Genomic DNA, 13,316 nt, shown 5'->3' on the forward strand with positions numbered 1-13,316 from the left:
AGTAGAACAAGTTTTCACTTTTCTAAATGAGGACTCCATAAATACTTGAAGATAGCTGTGAGTCCCTTTTTTCTTTAGAATTTTCTTGTTCAGGCTGAAGATCCTCAGTTTCTTCAACTTATTTTTATGTAACATTTTCTCCAGTCTTCATACAGTCCTGCTCACCCCTTTCTGGGCATGGTCCAGCTTTCAAATATTTTTTTGAATATGTGATGGCTAGAACTGAACATAAGATATAGTCTGACCTGGGCAGAATTTGGCAGAGGTATTCCCTCCCTCATCTAGGACATTGTGTTTGTCCCTCAAGATCACCTAGCACAAACATTGTGGGTTTTTTTTTGGCTGTCATGTCACTTTGTTGATTTATATTCAGATTTTAGTCATTCCATTAAGACATCCAGGTCTTTTTTTCATAGTAACTGTGAAAAAGCTACCATTGTCCATTCCTCATTTATAAAACTGATTTTTAAACTTGGGCATAAGGATTTCATATTTATCCCTACTAAATTTCATCTCATTTGGTTCAATTCATTGTTTTAAACTGTTTAGATCTTTCTAGATCCTGACTTTTTTCCTGCAAAGTTCAATGTTGAAAACAGAACTAGAAGTTTCAGCTTATACTTCTCAGCTTTGTTTTCTGATAAAAAAGATGCATTTAAGTGCATTGCATTTGGTGATATGAAAGTTCTACAAAGAAAAGTAGACGTTCATTTGGCTTCACAGAGTGAAATTTTAATTTTAACCTCAAGTTATTTGAATGGGATAACAATATTTGTTAAGTCCCTCTAAAGTTACCTTGAAGAGAGAGAGAAGTGTAAAGCACCAAAGTGGGTGATAGAGGAAGAATCAGATCTTACTATCTGAAAAACAGATTGAGACACACAGGCTCACAGTGACTTAAGTTAGTGTGTGGTTATCTACTTCATAACAAAGTTTGCTGGATGTTGCAGCTAAAGAACCCACTACAGTAATCAACCACATCACTAGCCAGAGACTTTCTAGGTAACTTAGTCTCAGACTAATTCATTCAATGTTAATATAAAAATTTTAAAAGATTACACGTCTGCGAATGATATATTCTGAGACTAGCAGCTGTTCCAACCCAAGAGTGTTTCAAAGCATATTCAACTTCTAAGTCCTCCTCCTTGATCCATGAATCTCTTAGATCAGTCACCTCCTCTTCACCATCACTGTTACCACTGTACCTTAGGACCTAACCATCTCTTGACTAGACTAATATATAAGATCTAACTGATCTTGCTTCCTGTAGTTTCTTTCGTCTTTATGTACTTCTCATGGCTGACAAAAACACCAGTATTATCATGCCCCTCACAAGCTCAAAGACCTTTAGTATGGTGACTCCTCAAAGGATACCAAGTAGAAATAATAAAACTCTTTAGATCTACAACTCAAGGTCCTTTGCAATTTGCCTCTGACCTATCTTTCCTAGCTTTATTTCAGTATTTCTCTTCAGAAACTCTATTCCAGCTGAAGAAGACATTTTTTATTTTCTTGTTTTGTCCTGCCTTCTATTTCCACACATTTATACACACTTTTCTTTTGCCTGCAGAGTTTTGTCTTCTTCAAGGCCTAGGAAGCTCTCTTCTCCAATCTCTGAAAGCACTTATTTTTAAATACATCTGATGGCAACAAATAACTCCAATTTAGGGGAGACAGCTCCCCTAGAGAGAGACCTCTGGGTCTGAAGTCAGGAAGACTCATGTTCCTGAGTTCAAATCTGGCCTCAGACATTTACCAGCTGTGTGACACGAGACCTTGTTGGCCTCAGTTTCTTCATCTGTAAAGTGGACTGGAGAAGGAAATAGCAAACCTCTCCAGTATCTTTGCCAAGAAAAACCCAAATGTGGTCGTGAAGAATTGGATACGACTGAAACATGACTGAACAACGATGCACTCCCATTTACAACATACTTTAATGTTTACAAAATGCTTTCTGACAACCTTATCACCCAGGGACCATTTATGTAAGTCTTAACTTCTTTATTATAACTGTATACTTCTTGTAGACAGGAACACTGTCCAATGTCACCTACGTATCCCTACTGCCTGCCACAGAGGCCAGCAAATAATAATACATGCCTGTTGAACTGAACCTCACCAATAGCCTCACTGTCACTTACATTATCAAATAACAATTAAAGTTTACATGTGCACATGGTGCTAGCACCAGACAACATACAGGCTGCCCTCAGAGGCTTAGCTCATTTTTAAGTTTTAATACCTTGAAACTTAAGTTTTAGTTTAGTTTTAAGTTACTAAAGTTTAAAACTGAACTCAGACCTTGGGGACAGCCTGTACCAAGCAGATGAATAAGAAAAGTCCCCACTTAAGCAAAAACAAAAATCTCCTAAGCAAAAACAGTTATGTAATTGTTTTTCTCCTACTTTCTAGAGTTTCAACATTTATTTAGGTGTTCATATATCCTATCAGCTCACTTTCCTATTTCTTTTGCAATGAGACTTAAAACTAAGGATGGTATAGTAGGCACAGATTTGGAGTAAGGAATATTTAAGTTCAAATCCTAAAATAGATGCTGTGTGAGTCTGGGCAAGTTTAATCTCTCTCTCTGCCTGAGTTTCCTCATCTGTAAAATAAGGTGGATGGATTCCATGGCCTCTGAGTTTCCTTTGATCTCTAAATCAAAAGATCTTTGAGTCTTTCTGATGTCTTTGACTTTAAAATAGGCCTGGGCCTTGGAGATAAAGGAAGAAGTTTAAGAGGAAAAGTATGTGGTGCTGTTCAGTTGTGTTAGACTCTTCATGACCCCATATGGGGTTTTGTTGGTAAAGATACTGGATTAAGGCAAACAGAGGTTAAATGACTTACCTAGGGTCACACAGCCAATGAGTGTCTGAGGCCTGATTTGAGCTCCTCTTCCTGATTCTAGGCCCAGCAGTCTTTCCAAAGAGCCACTTAGTTGCCTAAAAGTATGGCTTTACTAGATGTTTACTATGAACCTGTTTCGATTCTTATCTTATAGATTTGTTCTTTCACATCAGCATCTGCCTCTGCAGCAAAGTCATCTTGGCCACTTCTTAGGATTAAGAAGTACCCCCTTGGCCTACTTGTTTCCTCTGTACTCATAGGCAGGACCTCTTGGAGGTACCAAGTTCCCCAATGAAGTCACCTGAGGAAAGGGCAAAGCTACAGTACTGGTGCCTGAGAGCTCACCATACACCGTACCCCAACACAGCAGACAGACTGACAGCTCTGCCCCTCCATGCGGATGCAGAGTTACTCTTCTCTTTCCCAGACACACTTTGGAATTTTCTAACCAATTAGTTTTACCTGGGGATCTTCTGTTGGTTTTCCTGCTGTTGGCTGGTCAGAGGGTTTGAGGGTCTCTTTTCCAGCAAGAGAATCCTTAGTTTCTGTGGCCAACAACTGCTTAGAGGAGCTTTTTTGCTACAAACATAAAAACAAATATATTACCAAGATAATATATTTTAAATGACAAGATTGAGGGATTCTTCTAAGTGGGGACACACAAGAGCAAAACCAAATTGTGGGTACGTACCTTTTCGTCCTCCTTTGGCTTTTCTACATGAACATCTTTCCCACGAGGCTCAGTAGCCTGCCAATTTCAAGAGGTACAGAAAACATTTAACTGGATTTCAAGCTATTAAGGTGGCAAGAGAACAAAGGCCTAGATTCAAGCATTCAGTTCCTCTTGGGAAAAGCATCACTAAAATTGTCAGCTCCCGCTAGGTGGCTTTAAAAAAGCAATTGCATGTTCTTGGGTTAATACTTACTTCATACAATATGGCTATAATGCGGCCAGTTTGCAGAATGCCAAGAGTCCAGATGAAAAGTAAAAAAAGAAATCCATTTCTAAACCATTGGATTGGTCAGCATGCTGTTGTAATTATCTAGGTGATGGTTCGTCTTTCAGCTTTGCAGACGTATGGAGGTGTGGGGGAAGGGGACCTGATCCACTTACAAGTCCATAAGAGAGAGGAGTTTCTGAACCTTCAGGGAATGAAGCTAAAAATCCTTCGCCTCCTTCCTAGGTCTCATAAAGCATTTTAGTAGATGTGACTCAACTGATAATTGGTGGTACAACAAAAGAAAGTCTAATTTCTAGAGATTCGCTTCCACTAACCAATCCAGATCAATCAGATTGCTATGCTGGAATATTCTCTCCTGCTTACAGGTGCTTACCTCCTATTACAGGTGCTTTACCCAAAGAGTCAATTTATTCTTCAATTTATTCCCTGATATTTGCCTTTCTGCCCCTTTTCCATATTCTTTATCCCTCTCACCTTATTTTCCTCTTAAACATGCCCAAAGTCTAAAAGTTGGATTTGAATAAAATAAACTGCTGTTCCTTATGTTTAATTTTCCTCTATGAACTATCACATTTTCATTTTAGCAACAGCTGCCCATTAAAGAATAGGGAGTGAATTTGCAATTCACTGACATAGGGAATTACAAGAAGAGGATTCTCTCTGTACCATCTCAGGTTGGCACATTCTCTGAAACTGGTCACCTTTCTGCAACTTACAGAGAGTTGTCTAGACAACTGACAGAGTAAGTGAATTGCCCAAGGTCACAAAATCAAGATGTTTCAGTGCCAAGGCTTCAAGTGCTTCTCTGCACAACAGATATGTACAAAACAGTAACATAGTGCCATTACTTACAGAACATTAGAGTTTCAGGGGCCTTTAGAAATCATCTAGTTGAACCACCTCATTCTACACCACGTCCTAGAGAGATAAATTCAACTGCCCGAAAGTACATAGCTAGTAAGTAGCAGAGATGAATTGCAAATGCTTTCCTTCTGGTCTCTGGTTCCATACTTCCACTATTGGCCATCATCTTTGTAATAAACAAGATGCATGGGACAACATAAAAATAAATAAATCAACTTCATACCTTGGTTGACTGTGATTTTTCTTCAGTTTCTGCTTTTTTAGCCTAATGTCAAAAATAAACACAAACAAGTAATTTTAAAACTTTATAAAGACCGCCAAGATTTTTCCACAGAGAATGGTACTTAAAAGAGCAAGAATACAGTTACAGAGAGAATAATCTCTCTAATTTCTAAAAATAACATTTATTGAAGTCATAAAAGTTGTATTTAAAGCCCTGATATTCCTTTTTCACTTTTCTAAGTGATACTTTACAATCTACCTTTTTTTCCCTAATGTTTCAAAGATTCTTCTTAAGAGTTCTTCAAATGTTTTGTGTCATGTTATCATTGAGCTCATTGTTATTAAATATCACGTGGGTAATAAGTAAATAACCAACCACAATTCCCAACCTGCCAGGCCAAGGGGGCTTCTATATATTGTGCTGTCATTGAAGCAAAGCTGCTGTCTGGATCCGTGTACATCATACTCACCTTGAATTTTAGCTGATGGTTTAAAATCATGAAATGCATGATAGGATAAAGTAGAAGTTAACTTAGTGGCAAAATGTTTCTGGTGACTAAGAGAAATTGCAGGCTGGTGCCTAGTTTTTACTAAAAATGTGACTTTAAAATATTAACATGTGCTGAGCAGGAAAAGTGACCATTAGTAAAGCACGTCCATGGTGTTACAGATTCATAGAGACAGAGAAATAAGATGAGCCATATGTCACCTGGGGATTTTTCCTTTTCTTGTCATGATAATGCAGTCCTTTGGTCTGTTTGATTGGAGTATCCTGATATTACAACATATTTATCAGAGTTTCAAAAAGAATGTTTAGTCTAATCAAACAGTCAAATGCTTTAAGTATAGAAAAGAGCAAAAAGTAATTGGATTTATAACTTTCATGGTTCTGTCTTTCTGTGTTTTATATATATATATACATATATATACTCACATATATTTGAAGACACGTATGAATATGTATGTATATGCATATATGCATATATAAATGCACACATATATGCACATACATATGTGTGTGAGCATATATACATTCCAAAAGGGGAAGTTAATTTAAAATAAAATAACCAGCAAAAATTTCAGAAGACCTTTTTACTCTTTGCTAATTGCAAAATTAGCCAATTTCTTCACTCGAGAAACAGTCTCTACTTTTGTACAAATGCTTCGTGAACAGTGTTTATACCTATGATTGCAAAAATTAATTATGTGATTATCAACAAATCTACAGGAGCTACCTTCAGTAGTGTTCCAAGTTTATATCAACACAATCTTAATGTATTTTACTTTTAAAGTTTTGTAAGTTCTCTGTACTAAAGCATATTGCAATGCACTGACAGCTGAGTTTTAAGGAATTGCTGGAAGCTCAGACATTTAGCTATTTGCCCATTTGCTGTGCAGTCATTCAGGTGACCAGGGCAGCTAGATGGTACAGTTGATAAGAGTGCCGCCAGCCCTGGAGACAGAAAAATCTGAGTTCAAATCTGGTCTCAGACACTCACTAACTGTGTGACCCTGAACAAGTCTCTTCACCCTGCCTGCTTCAGTTTCCTCATTTGTAAAATAAGCTGGAGAAGGCAATGGCAAATCACTCCAGTAGGTTTGCCAAGAAAACCCCAAATGGGGTCACAAAGAGTCAGACACGACTGAAATGGCTGAATGACAAGAACCACAATGAAATAAATGTTTATTGATGGGTACTATAAGAGATTGAAAGTTTAGTCAAATAGAAGATTAAATATTTTGGAGTTCATAACTGCCCTTTTCATCTGTCACTACTGCTGATTATATATGCTTATTGTTTTGAAAAGCCAAATTTTGAAATATTCTATACTAAAGCACTACCTTTTTTAAAAAAACTTTTACAGCTTATTCTCTCCCTAGAACACAGCACAATAGGCCATTAGAGGCCCAATCACTTGCGTAAGGATGAGTCACTCAGCATACCAAAGCCTTTGTGCAGAGGGATTGTTTCTCCAGGGGAGGCAACAAAAAACATTCCATGTTCAAAGGCACATTTGAAAGAAAACAGAAAAAGTCTGTACTTTGGATCCACTCAAAGGGTACGTTCAGCAATGATTTCTTCTTTGTGCCACTGCTTTTCTTTGGTGTTTGTACTTTATTGGTGTGTTGGTTTACGAATGAAATAAACCAAGTTTAACTGGGCATTTTAGTTCTTTGACAGTGTGTATTTCTACTCAATCCACATTTACTGAGTACCCACTATGTGCCAGACACTATATATTGTAAGCATTTAAAAATGCTTGTTGAAATGAATTGCACATTGGCAAAATATTATAACTAGACATCACATTTCTTTGCATGTTAATGAGCTGGGTAAACAAAAATTATAACTGCCCAGGAGTGCAGCCTTATATTTAGGAAATGCACATATTAATCTGCCACCATTATCTGACATGGATTAGCTGTGTAACCTATGGCAATTCTCCTTGTGGATCTCAGTTTCCTCATCTATAAAAACTGGATTAGATGACATCTAAGGTCTCTTCCGAGGCAGCTGGGTGATTGTAGTAGGTAGAGCACCCAGGCCTGGAGTCAGAAAGATCTGAGCTCAAATCCAGCCTCAGACACTTACTAGCTGTGTGACCGTGGGCAAGTCACTTAACTCTGTTTGCCTCAGTTCCTTATCTGTAAAAATGAGGACACACCAGAGAAAGAAATGGTAAACCACTTGGACATGACTAAATGACTGAACAACCACAATGTCTCTTCCAGCCACTGGTGTGCTAAAAACGGTTTAACAACTAGCTTTCTAGGGGAAAAGCACCTTTAAGTATAATTTCAATTATTAACATTTTCTCCATCACTTTCTTAAGTCAAACTAAATCGAGCCCTGATTTGTAGCTTGCTTATTTCTGAGATGGAAAGGCTCCCATTAAAAATTTGACAAGTTTCTCCTGAGCCAGTATGTATGAGTTGGCGCCATCACCTCTGCTTCCAGCTCTTAATCTGTGGTCCCATGACTACTCTTTTATATGAGAGACTTAGATAAACACTGTTTATAAAAAAAAAGTGATAATGATAAAAGTAACCATGTGTAGTCATGCTCGTACATGGGTTTTTTATTGTCGTTCTTCAGTCATTTCAGCTGCGTCTGACGCATCATGACTTCATTGGGGGTTTTCTCGGCAAAGTTACTGGGATAGTTTACCATTTCCTTCAACTCATTTTACAGATAAGGAAATTGGGCCAAACAGGGTTAAGTGACTTGCTCAGGGTCACAGCTAGTAAGTATCTGAAGCCAGATTTGAACTCAGGAACATGAGTCTTCCTGTGTCCAGACCTGGCACTCTATCCACTGTGCCACTTAGTTGCCCTTATATGGGCTTACTGACACCATAAAAGTGTGCCCAAATAAAAAGATTGGGCCTGCTAATAGCCTGTTTGGTGGTTAAAGTGACTGCCGACCCTGGCTATAGAAGCAGGGTTACATGGGGACTTGGGAGATGAGGGCGGGGAAGTAGTACAAGTCATATGCTCAGGACTTGATAGCTAATATTATATTATGTTATGTTATATTATTAATATATTTTATATCTTTATTATATATTTTATTGAATTATAAAATATAATAATTATATATGCTAATATATTGTAAATATATAAATACATATAAATAAAATTTAAATATAATTATATATTATAGCTAATAAAAATCAGGCAACTAACTAAAAGAGAATCAGTATATAGCAAGACAGATCAGCTTTTAATTCATTATGCTTATCACTTAGCATATGCTTTGTACTGATTTGTGCACAGCTGGATTGTATTCCTTCAAAAGAACAGAAATTCCTTGGAAGCAGGCACTGCTGTTTTCACATGTAAGTACTTTAGGTTTGCTGAGTTGAACGAAGACTCCAGAGCGAGGAAAAGTCCACTATATGAAAGTACAACAGCACTTGTCAATAGCTCTAATTCAGGGGAAGTAATTCTTCCTCCTAGACCACATTTTTCTCTTTGTAAGTGCCACTCAGTATTCTGTGGAACAATTCTGAATTCCTAGTGACAGCTTTTGGAGAAAGGTATTATCTCCTATCTAAGTGTTTTCTTCTCCAGGCTAAACAGCCCAAGTCCCTTCAGACTTCAACCAACAAATACTACTATGGCAAGAACTCAAAGTCCTGCAGCCTAAAATATCCGAAGCTTTGATTCTTAGAATAAAAGACTCATATATACACATGTATATATAAAATAGATATGCAAAATACATATTGTATATGTATACAAAGAGAAGAAGAGAGAGGAAGAGGAAAGGAAAAAGGGGAAGTTTCCAGGGGAAACTTCAGAAAGTAAAATAAGCAATCATCTGCTTGAATTCATTCTGTGTACATGAAATGCACATCTGGACACATATGGTTAAATTTAATGGACAGAAAATAAAGAACCATCTTTTAGGAAATTCTGTATTCATGTCCCTTCCAATATGCTAACATCTGATAAGACAGCTGGAGAAATCACAAAATAAGATTTCATTCTTCTCTCTGCAATCCTGAAACTACCTTAGGAATGAGATAAGAAATATAAAATCCAAGCAGTCATTGTGGCTCAAAAAACTCCTGTTTCAGTAGAAATTTGTAGAGGACTAGAGGACTTAGGAGGCAGCTAGGTGGCTCAGTGGAGAGAGCTCTGGGCCTGGAGTCAAGAAGACCTGAGTTCAAAACTGGCCTCAGACATTTACTAGCTGTGTGACTGACCTCGGGCTAGTTACTTAACCTCTCTTTGCCTTCATCCACTGGAGAAGGAAATGGCACAAGGACAAAAAATTCAGTATCTTTGCCAAGAAAATCCAATGGACAGTTGATCCACAGGATCATGAAGAGTTGAATGCAATTGAAAAACAGGGCAACAACAACCAGAGGACTAGACCAGTGGTGTCAAAGTTAAATAGAAACAGGGAGACTACTTCTCCACATGCAAACATCTCTGTGAGCTGCCTTTTAACTTAATTTTCAAATGTAATGTTATCTATGTTTTCTTGTATTTTAATTAATTTTGTTACATATTTCCCAATCACATTTTAATATGGTTTGGCCTCTACTCAGAAGTGTTCTGGGAGTCAGACATGGGGTGTGTGATACCTCTGGATTAAATAGTTAATATTTGACTATTTATTTGGATATCAGGAAAAGTTGGAACCTATGGATCAGGAAGTGGCTTCTATAACTTAAGTTGCCTAACTGAACAAAGGGATATAAAACCATTTGATGGTAATTATCATTCCCTACTTTTTCAAACACATGCACAAAAGTTTAAGTCAAGTTAAAGTAGATTTAATTCCCAAAGGCTATTACATACCTTAGTTTCTGTGGGATTCATACTGGGAGTACTGGTTGAAGCAGGAAAGGAAGTAGATGCCTGGAAAGAAAAAGGAATAACATGAACAACCCTTTTTTTTTTTAATTTAAAAAGTCTTTATATTTTTATTTTGGATAATTTGGAAACATTACTTCCCAACTCCTGATAAATGAACTTATTGTTAAGAAGAATTAAAATATATATGACTTGGTGGACAGTATGTAGCTCTCCTCTATATGTTGAAATTTATTAATAGAAAGGAAAGATGTGCTATAACTTTAATAATTTGGAAGCAACACTGCCCACACATCATTTTTTGTGCGTGTTCACTGTAACTGAGTTGTATTGTCCTTTTGTGTCTTTATTTACATTACGGTCATAGTTCATGCTGTACTGAACTAGTTCACAGAGGTCTTCCCATGATTTTTGTTTATAAGGAAAACAAGGTGACTAAATTTGGTTTCTATCTTCATTCATTAGTAGACATTAACTGAGTCAGAGTCTAACAAACAAGTTAGGTACTTTATAGTTTTAGTCAATACAAAATTACTTCTACTTTTAAGAAATGTTTACTAAAAACATCCAAATCTTGACTTTTAAAAAATAATTTTGTCCTCTACAAAGAGCCTATCAAATCATATTTAAATTATCTTAAAGAGAATTTTTAGATGTTAAAATTTTTAAAAATTTTATGTCTATGCTTGGCATTTCAATTTAACAAATACTTCCTGTCTTTTACATTTTATAATTTTTATCAGTTTAAACTCTTTACCTTGAGCTATTGTTCACACCAATTGTTCTAATATTTACCAGTAAGGATTTTTATTAGATCTCAACAGTTAAGATCCTTGAAAAACTCATTCTTTAAAGCAACACAAAAAGTTTCTTGGCTACAAAAAGTTAAAAAAAAAACCCATAAAAACTCTGTCAACTTCCAGAAGATTTGCTTCCTGAAGTTTTCCACTTTTCTGATGTTATTATGGTGTTCATCTTTTCATAATCCAGACTAAAAATTCCAATGCCAATTGAAATAGATGAGCTATCAATGATGAACCAAGATGCCTATATTCTACAATGCTTAACTGGGTACACAAGTCATTTTTGATAGTTATACTTCCTGTCCACAACTTTCATGTATTGGGCATATTGTAGAATCTACTTCCAATCAATACCATCCTTCAGAGGTTCACAAATTTTGATCTCATCTCATTTTAGTTGCCATATTCATGACCTTCTTAAAAAAGAAAACCATCCCTTAGCAACAAATGCAATTCTCTCAAACTACACTGAGAACTAACTACCAGACCAAAAGGGAAATAGCTGTTTTATTCAGAGAACAGTACAGTATGCATTTCTTCCTTTATCCCCTCTGAAAGACAGCATACATCAGATGTGCAGAATCAATAGCTCAATGGTCAGATACGGCTTTAGGCTCATGATCAATAAGTTCCTTATCAACAGTTGGGTAATGAAACAAGGGTCCATCCCCTCTTCCTTGCATCCGTCTTTCTGTTTCCCAATACTTCAACCTCAGAACAGACTTTTCAGCTTCCAACTGAAGGATGGCCATGGTTCTTTCCTAATTCTTTTCGGGAGGGTCATAAACATAAGGAGCCATCCACCTGCTTAGAGGATGCTTGAAGTACTGCCAGCGTTCTGGAACGCAACCTTCTGGGACTTCTGCTAATTTAGCTTCACCAATGAATACATTTTCCAGTGTTATGCCAACTGCTACTGGAATCCCAGTCAACAATAAATAAAATCTCAATGACTTCAAAAATCTCTTGTCATCAAATTCAGAAGGCTTGATGATGAACATTTGCTTCCCATGGCCTCCACTATGTCGAACCAGGGCCCGGGACGCTCCGGGTCAGGGACAGGCCGGCTCCCGTCACTGCTGAGGCGGATGCTCACAGCAAGAGGCTCATCGCCACCATGGCTGCTCCGGGCTTTCTGTAGAATAATCCTTTTTTAAATTAAATCCCACATCTTCCCTCATTTCCTTCAAAATCATATCCTATCTTTTCTTTCTAATTGGCCTTATAGGATTTAGAGAATAAGTGCTCATAGTAGCTCAGTAATTAAAACAAAAATTTTAAAGATTTTATTTTTGTTTTCAATTACATGTAAAATTTTTAACATTCTTTTAAAAACAACGTTAAGTTCCAAATTCTTTCCCTACTCCTCCCATTGAGAAGGCAAGCAATTTGATATAGGTTATACATGTGCAGTCATGAATAGCATATTTGCAAATTAGTCATGTTGTGAAAGAAAACAGACCGAAAACAAAAAGCCTCCACGAAAAAGAGTATGCTTCAATCTGCATTCAGCCTCCACCAGGTCTTTCTCTGGAGATAGCATTTTTTTATCATGAGTCCTTTGGAACTATCTTAGATCACTGCACTGCTGAGAACAGCTAAGTCCTTTACAGTTAATCATTGTTGCAATATCGATGTTACTGTGTCCACTGTACTCCTGGTTCTGCTTACTTCACTTTGCATCAGTTTATGTAAGTCTATCCAGGTTTTTCTGAAAGCATTTCATTCATTGTTTCTTACAGAATAGATCACATGCTACAACATGTTCAGCCATTTCCCCAATTAATGGATATCCCTGCAGTTTCCAATTATTTTTGCCACCACAAGAGCTGTTATAAATATTTTTGAACATATAGGTCTTTTTTCTTTTCCTTCCTTTTCCTTTTAATCTCTTCGTAGTGGTATTGTTGGATCAAATGGTATACACAGTTTTATAACCCTTTGGGCAAAGTTCTGAATTATTTCCCAGAATGGTTAGATCAATTCATTACTCCACCAATAGTGTATTAATGTTCCAATTTTCCCACATCCTCTCCAATATTTATCATTTCCCTTTTCTGTCATATTAGACAATCTGATAAGTGTGAGGTGATACCTCAGAGTTGTTTCAATTTGCATTTCTCAAATCAATAGTGATTTAGAGCATTTTTTCATATGCCTATCAATAGTTTTGATTCCTTCTACTGAAAACTGTCTGTTCATATCCTCTAACCATTTATCAATTGGGGAATGATTTGTATTTTTATAAATGTGGCTCAGTTCTCTATATATCTGAGAAATGAGGCCTTTA

The 13,316-nt window shown here is 36.8% G+C and overlaps 1 protein-coding gene and 1 pseudogene across 9 annotated transcripts in view; both read right to left on the minus strand.

The window, feature by feature from the left end:
• The window catches only part of CAST (calpastatin), a 137,939-nt gene that overhangs the window by 49,151 nt on the left and 75,472 nt on the right, over positions 1 to 13,316 (minus strand). For 5 of the 9 annotated variants that reach the window (XM_072606060.1, XM_072606057.1, XM_072606061.1 and 2 more), the window contains 4 exons: positions 10,209 to 10,268; positions 4,897 to 4,938; positions 3,539 to 3,595; positions 3,310 to 3,426 (listed from right to left, as the gene is read on the minus strand). In XM_072606060.1, the coding sequence (XP_072462161.1) occupies positions 3,310 to 3,426; positions 3,539 to 3,595; positions 4,897 to 4,938; positions 10,209 to 10,268 (276 nt within the window). Of the gene's footprint in view, positions 1 to 3,309; positions 3,427 to 3,538; positions 3,596 to 4,896; positions 4,939 to 5,604; positions 5,668 to 10,208; positions 10,269 to 13,316 lie in introns of all 9 variants that reach the window. The other 4 variants (XM_072606058.1, XM_072606055.1, XM_072606056.1 and 1 more) reach the window with 1 other exon arrangement.
• Positions 11,523 to 12,241, minus strand: LOC140501924 (NADH dehydrogenase [ubiquinone] 1 beta subcomplex subunit 5, mitochondrial pseudogene; annotated as a pseudogene).

Source organism: Notamacropus eugenii, chromosome 4 (genome assembly GCF_028372415.1).
Source record: "Notamacropus eugenii isolate mMacEug1 chromosome 4, mMacEug1.pri_v2, whole genome shotgun sequence".
Taxonomy (NCBI): domain Eukaryota; kingdom Metazoa; phylum Chordata; class Mammalia; order Diprotodontia; family Macropodidae; genus Notamacropus; species Notamacropus eugenii.